This window comes from Nematolebias whitei, chromosome 10, assembly GCF_014905685.2.
Source record: "Nematolebias whitei isolate Nwh7 chromosome 10, NemWhi1, whole genome shotgun sequence".
Lineage (NCBI taxonomy): Eukaryota > Metazoa > Chordata > Actinopteri > Cyprinodontiformes > Rivulidae > Nematolebias > Nematolebias whitei.
The window spans coordinates 1,956,196-1,970,913 of record NC_056507.1 but is presented as its reverse complement, the minus strand read 5'-3'; the positions used below and the strand labels follow the sequence as shown (position 1 = coordinate 1,970,913).

The window sequence follows — 14,718 nt, the reverse complement described above, 5'->3', positions numbered from 1 at the left end:
GTCTGGAATAATACACGGGAACGTCTGGAATAATACACGGGAACGTCTGGAATAATACACTGGAACGTCTGGAATAATACACAGGAACGTCTGGAATACTATACAGGAACGTCTGGAATAATACACAGGAACGTCTGGAATAATACACAGGAACGTCTGGAATACTATACAGGAACGTCTGTGTCGAGTACAGAGTGGAGGTCCCACAGTCAAAGTGGGAGACGTCACCAAGGGTGGTGGAGCATGGAAGGGCAAAGGTCCTGTAGAACGTCAAGATTCAGACTATCAAACAAGTTGAGGGTAACCCAACCGGACGTTGTGCTCATCGACAAGCAAGAGAAGGCAGTGGTGAAAACGTATCAATCCCAAGTGACGGTAACATCTGGAAGGTGGAGCACGAGAAGCAGAAGAAGTTGTGGAGACTCGAAGCAGCAGTAGTCCCCTTGGTTTTTGGAGAACTTGGTGCTGTGACCCCCACACTGGAAGAGTTGCGCCAACAGATCCCAGGAACCACCTCAGGGCTCAGTCGTAGGAACAGCTGAGATGCTGAACAGAACCCTCAGACCCAGACCTCTGGTAGAGGAACCAAGTTTTAAGTGACATGAAACCACCCAAGTGGAACAATAGGGTGGTGTGTGTGTATACAGTGCCTATATTCACCCCCTTTTATTATTATAAATCCGTCGTAGTTAATATAAATTGTCCTTTATGATTGAAAGATACATTTTAACTAACGGTTAAATCTGATTTTTACAGAGTAATACCCATTAAATGAAAGTATTTAATGATAAATAGGTGATGGCGTAAAGTGACTGTTCTAAATGAGTGGAGGCCACTTGGTGCTGGTGGTTTCACAGTTGGTGAAATGAGAATCACCTGAGGGCAGAACCTGCGACTTTAGTTGCATTAAAAGAACTTCTGTGCGTTTCCAAAGCCCTAAATGTCTCCAGGAGTTCATTAAGAAATGTAAAGACAATGGGACATGTGTAAATCTAACAGCAGCAGGCCGTCCTCACATAATTCAAAGATGGACTCCACGGCACCCGTGACCACTCTGAAGGACTCCTGTCCCATCGGACAAGCTTCAGCTGGTCCGATGGGACCGGCTGAGCATACAGCAACAGTTTCCAGGGTTCTTCACCAGTCTAAGCTTTCAGGAAGAGAGGCAGAGAGAAAGATGCTGTTGAAGAAAACTCCGATTAAATCTCCTTTAGTTTGCCAAACGGCATGTGGAAGAAAGTTCTGTGTGCTCATAAGACCAAAACAGACCTTTTGGACCCTCAAACAAGACACCATGACACCACAAACTCAGCGTCCCTGCTGTAAAGCATGGTGATGGCAGCATTATGGTCTGGGGATGCTTCTGGGCAACTGTCCCCAAAGGCTTGTACAGACAGAGGATACAACAAAAACAAACATTTACACGTTACATTCATGTTCCCATCAAACAGCAAAACAATCTACACAGAAATGGTTTGAAGGTGACGTTCTGGAGTGGCTGAGTCCAACACGGACCCAAGTCCACCAAAGATGTGTCTTGAATGGAAAAGGCTTTTCATGCCTGATCCCACACAACCGGACGAAGTTTGAGCAGTTTCGTCAAGAAGAACCAGGTCCAGTTTGTTGCATCTTCTGGTGTAGCTGGTACCTTACTGATGAAGTCTCAGTAGATCATGACCCCGTCACTCCTGACAACAAGACGCCAACAGATGGAGGTTTTTTCCTTCAGAGCCCCCACAGTGTCTGTGGTCTTCATCTGGTCTTCACGAGTCCACCCGTGGTTTCTTTCTTCTACAGGAGGTTCCAAATGGTTGGAGTAATATGTCAGTGTTTGCACCAGAGTCAGAGTCAGAGTCAGAGTTTCTTTATTGTCATTCGCACCTCATGTGGTACATGTGGTGGAGCGAAATTATGTACACAGGGTCCCAGTTACATCCAACAATAAAATGTATAAGAAACCACAGCTCTGACTGGTTTTCCTTCATCTCTTTATCTACTGCCCAACACCCCCTGTCAACACCTGTTGGTATTGATGCAGCGTGGGGCACAATACAAACATGCTAGTTAACATGCTACTGACCCACTGCTCCGCTCTGCTCCCCCCCCCCCCCCCCCCCCACACACACACACACACGGTCAAAAATAAAAACCATCAGCGACGTAGCGCTAAGGTAGCAGGTGAGCAACAACACAGATGTGACTCCGTCGTGTCAAACACCCCCCCACCCCGGTCTGGGTAAATGTTTTTTTTCTTCCTTTTCCAGTTTTTATAGATGAAGTCCAGTTTCCTTCTGCTCAACTTGCTGGGATGATCAGATCATTCTGGGGGGGGGGGGGGGGGTCGATAAACGATACATTTCCAGTAGCAGCCTCTGTGGACAGTCGTGTCTTATTTAAATAAAGAATGGACGTGAACACATAAAGCAAACTGATGATTGTTGGATTCCACTGGACTGTTTGTTCCTACAGTTGTTCTGGTTGTAGTGCTCTTTGGCAATGCATGTTTCCCTTGTTTGTGCAGCAGTGTCCTTTCTGTTAACCGTTTACTGACGCTTTAGTTGAGCTTCTTTGTTTTTCTCCTCTAAAATAAACATTTGTTTCCTTGTGTTGAGGAACGTCTCGTCCAGAACGTCGTTTTAAATCGTCCGATCCTAAAAGCAACATCTGGTTTTGTGCGGCGGTGGCGGCGGCGTGGCGTTCTGTTCGGATGTTTGTTGGGGCTTTGCTCCGAGCGAGTCCTCATCAAGATGATTGGTGGTTCTCTGAGACAAAGCAAGACTGACGGCTGGTCCAAACCATTTGGCTCAAATTGGTCTTTAATTCGTGTGTGCGCCAACCACGTGCTCGTCTGCAGCTTGAAAAGTGAACAAAGTTAGAGCCGAACATTTGAAATCCTTGATTTCCTCCATTCGCTGTGCATTTAATCCCCCACACGTCTCCATTCACACGAGCATCCTTTGTGTTCTGTCACTTTTCCATCTTCCCTTTGTGTCTCGTTTCTCTGCCGCGTCGTGAGTTGTTGTCGTTTCCTGACACGTTGGTGTTTGTCGTCTGTTTCAGTGATGAGGACAAGCTCGGCTTGGTGGTGGAGAGCGTGGATTCAGGCATCAGCAGCTCTGCGTCCGCCTGCTGTCCCAAAGCAGGGTCAGACACGAGTCCACACACACCGAGCCGCTGGCGGCCGTTCATATGTACCGCTGCAACACGTGTTGAACATGGCTTCATGCGTAGAGTTCAGTCACCGTTAGATGTTTGTTTCAGTGAAGAACGCCTCGAAAGGTTTTGTTTCTGCCGTAACGTGCACAACACGTGCACGTTACGGCAGAAACAATTCTTGAGTCAGTTCCCACCGTTTGCTCGGGACATGTATTAATAATAATAATAATGAATTTAATTTGTAACGCACTTTTCATTAACAAAAATCTCAAAGTGCTAATTATTATTGTTATTGTTATTATTATTATTACTATTATTATTACTATTATTGTTATTGTTATTATTATTATAGTTATTACTATTATTATTACTACTATTATTATTGTTATTGTTGTTATTATTGTTATTACTATTATTATTGTTGTTATTATTGTTATTATTATTATTGTTGTTGTTAATATTGTTATTAATATTATTATTAATATTATTACATGTAGGGAAACTGAGATACGGTTCGACTCAACTTCTACGAATGGAATCTGTTTAAAAAATAAAAATGTACATTATAAACTCGAGAGCGGTGACAGATTCGAACCTGATGGTTTGAAGTGTGGCCTCAGTCGGGTCCATGAAGTCTGTAACTTGTTCAAACATCCACACGTTTCTGTGAACGTAAACGTTTTGTTTGTTTGTTCCATCTGTTGAATATGAACTCTTTCCCAGTTGTGCTTCCAGTTTAACCGAACTTTGTTTCCGTCTCTCAGTGAGAAGTGTCGGGCCGTGGTGGAGCTCCCGAACGGTCCTTTGAAGGAAACGTCCGGCGCAGAGGAGGTGAAGTAAGTGCGTGTGACTCTTTAAGCTGGACTCTGTGAAGCTGAAGGTTCTCAAAGGAGCATCTCGTCTTTCCTAGGTTGGAGCGGAGTTCTGTTGCCTCGGAGCAAGCGGTGAACGGGCCGGCGTGAAGCCCAGTTGTTGCGTCGGCCATTCTGTCATGCAGGGTTCTCTCCTGGATCATCCAGCAGATCCCCAGTCCCGCCCTCACCAGGACCAGCAATACTCCTACTGGCTCACCACTGACGGACCAACGAGATGTACAGAGTGAACTGAAATGAGAGACGGACTCGGACGCAGATTTTTTTTCTTTCATTTGTTTATATACCGTTGTTTCTAAGAGGTGATGTGACGGATGTCTTGGCACTCAAAAAATTAAATAGTAATGTTGCTATAGTTAAAGACATGATTGTAAGAATAAAATATTTTATGAAAAGAGCACGTATGCAGAAACATGAGATGGATCATCACCACAGGACCAATGTGACCTCTGACCCACATCTGTTTTACCCAGAACAGAAAGAAACGTGAAATTAATTTATCTGCAGATATTAGAAAAATGACTATTTATTTATTCAGAAGGTTAAACTATGGTCTGGAGACAGAGACATGGACAAAAAGACAGGAAACAGAACTGGAAGTGTCAGAAATGAAGATGTTGAGGTTCTCCTTAGGAGAGACAAGGATGGAGAAGATCAGGAATGAGATCATCAGATGTACAGCACAGGTTGAACACCTGGGAGATAAAGTTAGAGAGGACACACTGAGATGGTTTGGACATGTCCAGAGGAGGGACAGTGGTTTGGACATGTCCAGAGGAGGGACAGTGGTTTGGACATGTCCAGAGGAGGGACAGTGGTTTGGACATGTCCAGAGGAGGGACAGTGGGTATATTGGTAGAAGGATGTTAGAAATGCAGCTGCAGGAAAAAGACAAAGAGGAGACATATGGAGTTAGAGAGGACATGGAGGTGGTTGGACAGAGGACATGGAGGTAGTTGGACAGAGGACACGGATGGAAGAGGGTGACTCACTGTGGAGGGAACTGCTGAAAGAAGAAGGTGCTATAAACCAGATGTTTTTGGAGCTAGCTTCTACATTTATGGAAACATGGTAGTGAAGGGCGGCTGTGGCCGAGTGGTTAGAGCAGTCGTCCTCCAATGAGAGAGTTGGGGGTTTGATTCCACCAGTAGTCGGTCACATGTTGAAGTGTCCCTGGGCAAGACACTGAACCCCTCATTGTCTCTGATGTGTGTCCCATCAGTGTCTGAATGTGATTGGTCTTTGTAGAGATGTAGTTGTGAAGATCACAGGTTGTTGTCAAGATCTTTGTGTCTCGAGTAGAAAGGAGCTGAAGTCCAGTCCATAACAAAACAGATGTAGTTTGTCATTTTAGCCACTAGTTGGAGCTAAAAACGCATCTTGTTCGTCGTGGCCTCTTCAGAGCCTGTCCCTACAGCTGTTGTTGCGTTCAGGGTCTCGCTCTGCCACGTCTTCCGTTTGAGTTGTGGCACGACACCGGTTCATCTCAGCAGAAGCTGAATCATCAACAATTACTGACGGAAGCTCTGACATGAACTGCTGGAGCAATTAAATGTCTCGTAAACCACTGGACAGATGTTAGTGGAGCTTCATATGAATGTGGGTTAGTTTCTAGAGACGACTTGAGGTGGCCGCCGCAGCTAATCCACGTTAGCGGAAACCACGACTCGTTTTCACGGAGCTGAAACTGACGGAGCTCAGATTTGATCTAAAGTTCGTTTTCTGGACGTGTCGTTGTTTTTCATCAACACATTTTTTTCTTTGTCCATCAGAAAAAAGTGCTGACATTTTTCAACTAAATGAAATGGTATGCCAACGCCTCATGGTCACCATGGTAACCACACACCTGTCTGTCATTCCGTTACTGCCACGTTAATGAGGGGCAGAAAGACGGACTGAAATGTAAGTCTCAGAGTTGCTGTGCGACAACGGCCTCTGGTCCAGTTTCTAGGACCAAGCTACAAATGACTGATGGTCGCACATTAAGAGTCCTTCCTCTTCCTGTTAAGAAAATATTGGTCTCTTCAGGTACCGGTCCATCTAGTTCTGCAGCAGTTCCAGCATCAGGTCTATTCAGGTCCATGTAATCTGGAGACCGTTCATGTTTCCTGTCAGAAGATGAGCTGCAGCAACGCAGAGTCACAGAAATCCGAGCTGGGTGTTCTGAACCATCATCCTAAACCGACAAAAGGTTTAGCTGGAAAATGATCAAACTCGTCCCAATAAATGAACTGGTCCGTCTCAGATTTATGGTCTGAAGTCACACCAAGTTTCCTGGCAGTTGGGTGGCAAGAAGACTCCAGTTGGACAACAATGTCCAAAAACTTCAGATGTGCTGCAGAAGACAAGATGGCGGACTTCAGGACCAAGGTAGAGTTGCATTCGGGCCCAAAAAGACCCGACCCAGCCCGTAGCCATCATTTCCAAACCTGAGCTGACGAATTAGCAGCAACTACAGGTCCAATCCCCAAAAATTAAGAAATCTTTAAGCTTTGACTGTTGTATAGTTAGCAGGTCCTTGGTTCAAACCCCGGTCCAGGGGCCTTTCTGGGTGGAGTTTGCATGTTCTCTCCGTGCATGCGTGGGTTTTCTCCGGGTACTCCAGTTTCCTCCCACAGACCAAAAACATGCATGTTAGACTGATTGGTGACTCTAAATTGTCCCGAGGTGAGAGTGAGAGAGTGAATGGTTGTTTGTCTTGTTTGTCTCTGTGTCCCTGTGATGGACTGGAGACCCGTCCAGGGTGTCCCCCGCCCCTCGCACAGTGATTGCTGGACAAGGGCACCAGCGACCCCTGTGACCCAAAATGGAATAAGCGGGTAAAGAAAATGGATGGATGGATGTTGTATAGTTCTTAACGGGGGGCATACTCGTGGCTGAGGGGGTGTTTGTCCTTTCATGGCCGTCAGCGCATTACATCCCTGCTTCTGCTGCATTCTGCATTATTCAGACACGGACCCTGCTCTGACATGTCTGCAAGGACTTTTTGGGATCTCACCTGTTCGGTTTGTCGGCCACGTGCGTCCGCTGAGTGCAGCGGCTGAATGAACGTCCATTTGGGTTTTGATGGATCGCTGCCTGGCAGTCGTCCATCTGAAGTTTAACTGAACGTGTTTTTTTTATTTTATTTATTTTTTTTGTTAATCTCTTTCAAGGCTGGTCAGCACGCGGTCAAATGGCCGTGTGCAGTTGGTGATGATTATATGGCAAGACATGCTGCCATATAATTGGATTGTCAGCCGTGTGCATCTGCTGATGCAATCAAAAGCCTGAGACCGACCCGGCCTGCTCATCCAGCACATTATTATGGCCCGACTTGGCCCAAATTCAGGCCAGGCTTAGAAAAGACAGCTCTAACCCAAGGGCCTTTATCAATACTTCAGGACCTGGGAATTTACACAATAAGGATTTTAAGCTCTTGACTACACAATCAGGACCTGGGTGTGGACCTTTACAATCAGTTCTTCAAGACCTGGGGGTACACAATCAGGAAGTCAGAACCTGGGACCTTCACACTAGATTGCAGCCGATATATCGGTAGGGCTGCGTTTGGGTAAATATTGCATCAGAGATAAATCTGTCCCATTATACGGTGATATTTAGGAACAATCCTTGTCCTTACTTGCAAAAAGCGTAATTGTACAATGTATCCAGCAGAGGGCGCATGCAGACTGTTTTCAAGCCATTTCATTCATTCAACCTTTATTTAGACAGGTTAATCCCGTTGAGCCATGAGGGACTCATTTACAAGAGAGACCTGATTTAACAAAGAAAGATGGACAAACGGTGGACAATCTTAAAAGAGTCATACCATTTTTTTTTTTACAAAACAAAACAAAATGGCAACCAAAAGGAATAGCGAAAAGGAAAACAGATTATAAGGTGATGTAGAAAACTAAAAACAGGAACATGTCTGCGGTGGTTCTTCCAGGAACTTAACAAATGTCTGTCCGAAGCCACTTAGAGAGGTCAAAGGTCGAGAGCTTCAGATCTTTTTACAAGATGTTCCAAGAAACGGGAGCGGAGTAGGAGAAGGTCCTTTTGTCTAGTTCAGTCCTCACTGAGGGAACACTGCAGGTAATGATGTCCTGAGAGCGCACGCTGTAGCTGCACTCACACAGAGACATGTAGGAGGAGATGTATGAAGGCAGCAATACTACGAGGTAAAATATACGAGTGGGAAAACTGCCAGTAAGTGGCAGGATGAGGTCACATCATTCACTGCAGAAAATGTTAAGTTGATTGATTTATGTAAATAATTAAAACGTGAACCTGGAACCTAATCTATCAGAAGTTTTAATAATTTGTTTTAAAATTAAACTAGTGTTGTTTTTTTATTATTTGGACTTGAGCACAAATCTTGTTAAAGTGTAAGCCAAGTTCAAAAGGTCCTACTCCGCTCCTGTTTCCTGGAATATCTTGTAGAAAGATCTGAAGCTCTCGACCTTTGACCTCTCGATAAGTGGCTTCAAACATCTGTTGAGTTCCTGGAAAAACAACAAAGTCCATGCTCAATAATCCAGGTATACATTCCAACATTTTTCAGTCAGGTCATCTGTTCAGTTTCTGTTTTTTTTTTGTGCTGAAGCAGAACTGGTTTGTTCCACTTTGGGTAAGCTGTTGGGGGAAGAATCAGTTTTGTTGTGTTTCCTTGACTGATGAAGCCTTCTGGATCAAAGGCGAAACGTTTCAGCACAAAAAAAGAGAAACTGTCCAGATGACCTGACTGATTCAAGGAAAAACCAATGCAGACATGTTCCTGTTTTTAGTTTTCTACACCGCCTTATAATCTAACTGCTTTTTTGCTACTTTTCTTTTCAATTATCCTTTTATTTACCATTTTAGTTACGCTTGTTAAAAATATAAAAATAATTGCACGCATCCTTTATGATCGTCTGTTGTTGTCATCACTGGGGCGGCTGTGGCTGAGTGGTTAAAGCAGTCGTCCTCCAATGTGAGAGACGGGGGTTCGATTCCACCAGCAATCACATGCCGAAGTGTCCCTGTGCAAGACCCTGAACCCCCAAATGCCTCCGATGTGTGTCCCATCGGTGTTTGAATGTGATAAAGCTCTGATTAGTCTTTGCACAGAAATAGTAGAGTGCTGTATAAATGAGGCACAGAAAAGCTCTACAGTCCATTTACAATTTACATCACTCTGTTGAAATCAGGGTTCTCTTGTAAATGAGTCCTCGAGGCTCAGTGGGATCAACATGTATAAATAAAGGTTGAAATGATTGAAACAGCATTCAGTGAGTTTAACCATAGATATAAACACTCATTAGATGATATCTATGACGTCATGAACCGGAAGAAGAATGTGTGAGGGGGCGGGGCTAAAAGCGAACCTAAACAAAGTCGTCCTCTTGCCTCCAGACGTTGAGCGCGTCCCGTCCCCCACATGCACGGTGTAATATCGGAGCGAGAGATGCAGGATAACGAGGCGAGCTTCATCCATCAGATCCTCAGCCTGAATCTAGTTCCGAGGAGCAACGGGACACTGCGGGGCAACAGCACGTCTCTCAGCGACTTTTCAGGTGCGCTAACGCTAGCTGGCTAACAACAAGCGGCTGTCATGTTTCATGTTTCATGTTCGCTGTCCAGGTCAGAGTGTAAAACTTTTATCAGCCTTCAAGATGCTTGGAACGACACACGGTTTAAAGCTGCTGTGGGAGATTATAATCTGGGCCTTCTGTGAGCAGCGCTCGGGACTTCGTGAAGCTAGCTAGCTAACTTCCGGATACCTCGGTGGTAATCACCTTCTTCAGCAGGTGTTCAAGTTTTTAATAAACTGAAATAAAAGTGTCTGAACAAGATGTGGCGATTTGGAAGGCTCATTTTGCGTCACCCTAAAAACTACAATTTTGTAGTACACTTGTTTCATTTAATTAGGAAGTCTGAGCTCTACATAACATATGACTAATTTACTGCCAAAAGCTTATTTTTATTAATATTATTAATTAACGAGTTAAGTTATTAGAGTCATGTTTGGTTTCCAACATATACGAACATATATCGATTACATTCGAGTTCACTTCGGACAGTTCCGATCGATATCGAGTGGGTAAAATAGTACCCGGATGTAAAACTAAAAATTAAAATCAAAAAACGTTTAATACAACAAAAGAAAAAAATAAAGTGTTTCACTTCACGAAGAGATTAAAAGCTTCAAGGATGAGAGTCGTTGGGAGCATTAACGCAGACGCCTCGCGCTGAATCGTACGTCGATGTCGCCGCCATATTGGATGGGGCAGAAGTGGAGACGTCTCAGTTGTCGCTCAGTTCAAGGTGTTTGTCATATGCAGGTTAGCACGTGGTTAGCACGTGGTTAGCACGTGGTTAACAGTACAATGAAATACTCAGGATGACGAAAACCGATTTGACTCGCTAAAAACAGTTTTAACTGAATTTTTACTGTTATTGTTTATTGTTGTCTGAACTTGATAAAGCTGTGATTAGTCTCTGTACAGATCCAGTAGAGTTCTGTATGAATGGGTGAATTAGATTGTTGTAAAAAACTTTGAGTATCTAATAAGATGGAAAGGAGCTGTACAAGTACAGTCCATTTACCGTTGCAGTTACCGTTCCAAATTGTAGTAAATGAATATATTTCCTTAAAATTTTACACGCAGTGTGCAGAAAGATTATTTTGTTAGCTGTGTAGCTAACAGGCCAACATACTTTGAAGACCTCTGAGCTTGTGATGGCAGTAATAAAGTGTTCGTAGGCGTTAACAACCCAACATTACAGTTGTTACGTGTTGTCTGCTCGGAGGAGGGAAACCGGACAGGCCAGAGCCACGTTAGTGATGTAGTGGCGTGTTGTGGAGCAGATGACGTGCACCTGAGCGGCTCTTTACCTGCGGTACGAGGTGTTTGACTGCAGCTTGTTTTTGTCCAGGTATGTGGTGTGGCGTGTTCCTGTGGACCGCCGTTTCCTCGCTCATCTTCCACCTGCCTGCAGCTCTGCTCTCCCTCGCTGCTCTGCGCCAACACAAGTACGCTCGCTTCATGCCCATCACCATCCTGCTCATGGGCGTCCTCGGACCGCTCTGTGGGGGGGCCCTCACCAGTAAGTCTTCTGTGGGTGTGAGTTTGGACCAGTAAGTCTTCTGTGGGTGTGAGCTTGGACCAGTAATGCCCCTTTTCCACTGTCACGGCGCGGGTCGGATATTTCCGGGTTGAAGCGCGTTGGAGGTATTTCCACTGTTCCAGAAACCGGCTCGTCTCGCTAAATTCTGGCCCGGCTTCTCAAGGGTTCCGAGCGAGCCGCGCCGTGACGTCAGAAACACTGTCGGTCACTGATTGGTCGGGGGGAGGAGTCTGTGGAGTCTTTCCAAACAACCCGATCCACCATTTTTTTCTCTACCGCTTGCCATGAGCGATAACTCGAGGAGCGTATCTTTTAGTATTTTGAAGCTATACAACAACAATAATATCAAAGCCGTGGTCAAATGCAGAAGTGCAGGTGTTGTTGTGCTTGGTGGCCGACGAAAAAAGTCAAAGCGAGCTAGATGGAGGATTGGAGGGTGGTTTGGACACGACTACTGCTCTACTTGAACCATTTATAGAAGATGGTGAGTGTTTTCTAACTTTAAACATATTTTAAATTACTCATCCCATCGGTTCTGAACATATTTTTAACTAACAAAAGAGGCTGATGCCATAATAGTACAACGTCGGTGCTACGATGCTAAGCTAATTTGCATAAATGCTAACTGTCCTCCGGTCCCGTTTCTCACTGTATTTTATCCAGAACGTCTTTCAGCGCGTGATGGTTCATCTCTAAACTCCACATTAAACCCTCCAAGCCTCCTGGCTCCTGCTCCATCAGAGGAGTCTACACCTGACAGAGCTCCATCAGAGGAGTCTGCACCTGACAGCGCTCCATCAGAGGAGTCTACACCTGACAGAGCTCCATCAGAGGAGTCTACACCTGACAGAGCTCCATCACAGCCCACCTGCACCTCACAGAGCAGCACAACGCTGCAGCTTCTGTGCTCGGTAAGATGCAACATGTTCCACATCACTTTATTTGTGCCGATAAGGACTTGATTTATTTTATTTTTAAAGTAAAAAACTAAAATGTTGAATAAATACTGAATTGGGATGAAATTGTGTACACAGGGTCCCAGTTACAGACAACAAAACGTAAAATAAAAACAGTAATAAGATCTAAGATATGAATTAAGAAAAATATCAACTAAAAAACATCTACTAATAAAACACTAAGCACTAATAGCAGTAAACAATCAAAACAATACGTCAAACAGCAACATGAACTTGAGTTTGTGCAGCCTCATGAATATATAACACTGTGAAGAATCACATCATGTAGCTGCTGATCAGTTTCATGTTGCTGCTGATCAGTTTCATGTTGCTGCTGATCTGTTTCATGTTGCTGCTGATCTGTTTCATGTTGCTGTGTGCATTCGTGCTCATCTGTTCACACAGACTCATGTCCGTGCTGCTGTTCTGCGTATTGTGTTTAATGTTTTTATGCTATTAGAGCTTATCATATTTTTAGTTGATGTTTTTATTAGTTCATATCTTAGATCTTATTACTGTTTTTCTTTTATATTTTATTGTTGGATGTAACTGGGACCCTGTGAACATAATTTTGATCCACCACATGGACCACATGTGGTGCGAATGACAAAGAATATCTGCATCTGTATAATACTTTCTGATTCATATATCCATTATTATCATTTTCATTATTTTTAAATCAATTTATTTTTCATTTTCTTATTTGATCAGTTTATAATTATTAATATATCTATTATAGCTGTTAGCAGCACCTTTCTTTGTTTCATGCATTTATTCAAAAACAGTATGTAGCTTGAATTAACCACCTGTTTCTTCTTTCTAGTGAAGAGAAAGAGAAAAGAGTCCAGTAAAGAAAAGTCTTATTCCATCACTGAATGAACATGAAGAACTGAAGCGGACACAGCAGGAACAACACTTGTGTCTTCTTCTGGATGAAGCCCGTGAGACGAGGGACAGACACAATCATTAGTTGGACGCAGTAGTTTTTATTTTTGTACATTTTTCACTTCTTACTTTTCCTATTAAAAATTTTTTTTCTTAAGTGGTGTCCTTGAACATTAAATTTCCTAAACAAATTTTACAATGTTAAGTTCATATAGTGTTTGTTTAAATTCATACTGGAATTGAGAAGAATTTCCAATTGCATTTGATCTTTAATGGATCCTAAGAAAAGATTACTAGTATCTGCTCAACTGTTATTATGTTATAATTTTTTGGTTCTAGGATGAAGTGACACAAAAACAGTCAAAAATTCAGAAAGGACAGTTATCAGTTATTGGCCATACAACTGTGGCCTGAGAGATTCAGCTGAAAGTCCTGGTGCACCTTTTATTTGAACCTGCAGAGATTTGAACAGCTGATCTGAAGCAAACAGGCAGGAGTTCACCTGAACTGACCACTCCTGCTGTTTGATGGTCTCCTCCTTCGCCACCCGTCCATCCATCCATCCATCCATCCTCTTCTGCTTCAGGGTTGTGGGAGCAGCATCTTCACCAGGGAGGCACAGACATGAACAGCCTCCTCTTCAACTCTTCTAGGACCCCATGGTGTTCACAGACCAACTGACTATTTATTAATTAATATCCTGATGCTGCTCAATAATCCAGGTAGAAAAATCTAAAAAGTTAAGTCTAAAAAGTTAAGTCTGGTCCTCTGGACATTCACAAAACAAACAATACAGTTTATAATAAATAAACTAAAGGTTTTTTGTTTGTTTTGTTTTTTGAATGTCCAGAGGACCAGACTTAACTTTTTTAGATTAATAAGTAATAAATTTATGTTTTAATTTAATGAAAGACAAATCTTTAAAATTCAAGGACAAAATTTAATCTAATTGTTTTCAAGTCTGTATCTTATTGTAAAAGCAGTTTCAAAGATTACAGCACAGTGTGATGTTTTGCAATTTTAACATGAACCTTGTGCATATCTGCAAATAATAAAAGTGAAGATATTTTAAATACATCTTTATTGTAAAAATCTAAACTAAAATGAAAAACACATGGATTTAAAGCAGCAGGAAGGCAGTAAGGTAGGATTATGAATCAGGTCTAAAGTTACAGCTCATGAGGTACTCCATTAGAGCAAGACATCTTTTCCACAACATCGTGTGACAAAACCTTCAGGGTGTTCTTCTTCTAATACGTTTAGTGGTGGCTAGTAAGTAGCTTAAGGGAGCACTACCGCCACCAGGTGGTAAGACGAGTTGGATTCTAGTCCCCGCCTACAGAGCTGGTCCAGAAATGTACATGGAAACACAACAGACCCGAACCGATCTGAACCAACCCGAACTGATCTGATACGCTCTGTGACAGTGGAAAAGGGGCATTTGTCTTCTGTGGGTGTGAGTATGGACCAGTAAGTCTTCTGTGGGTGTGAGCTTGGACCAGTAAGTCTTCTGTGGGTGTGAGTATGGACCAGAAGGAAAGGTCACCCCGAGTTATAAACCGGGTCTTAGGAACCTTTAGGAGGTTCAGCGCTGAAGACCGAAGGGTGCGGGCTGAACAATAAGGGGTCAACATTTCAGTGATGTACTGGGGGGCCTGTCCATTTAAAGATCTAAAAGTAAAGACGGGGCGCTTAGAGCAGTCGTCCTCCATGCGAGACCTTCTATTAGTTCCTGTTAAACCGATGTGATGCGAGAC

The 14,718-nt window shown here is 43.4% G+C and overlaps 2 protein-coding genes across 2 annotated transcripts in view; both read left to right on the top strand.

Annotated features, from left to right (window-relative positions):
• Nucleotides 1–14,718, top strand: part of lrp5 (low density lipoprotein receptor-related protein 5) — a 398,826-nt gene that overhangs the window by 293,935 nt on the left and 90,173 nt on the right. The gene's annotated exons all lie outside the window — the stretch shown is intronic.
• The window catches only part of tmem170a (transmembrane protein 170A), a 7,413-nt gene continuing 2,042 nt past the window's right edge, over nt 9,348–14,718 (top strand). The window contains exons 1-2 of the mRNA XM_037683234.1: nt 9,348–9,565; nt 10,929–11,099. Of these exons, the coding sequence (XP_037539162.1) occupies nt 9,430–9,565; nt 10,929–11,099 (307 nt within the window). The 5' untranslated portion in view covers nt 9,348–9,429. The remainder of the gene's footprint in view (nt 9,566–10,928; nt 11,100–14,718) is intronic.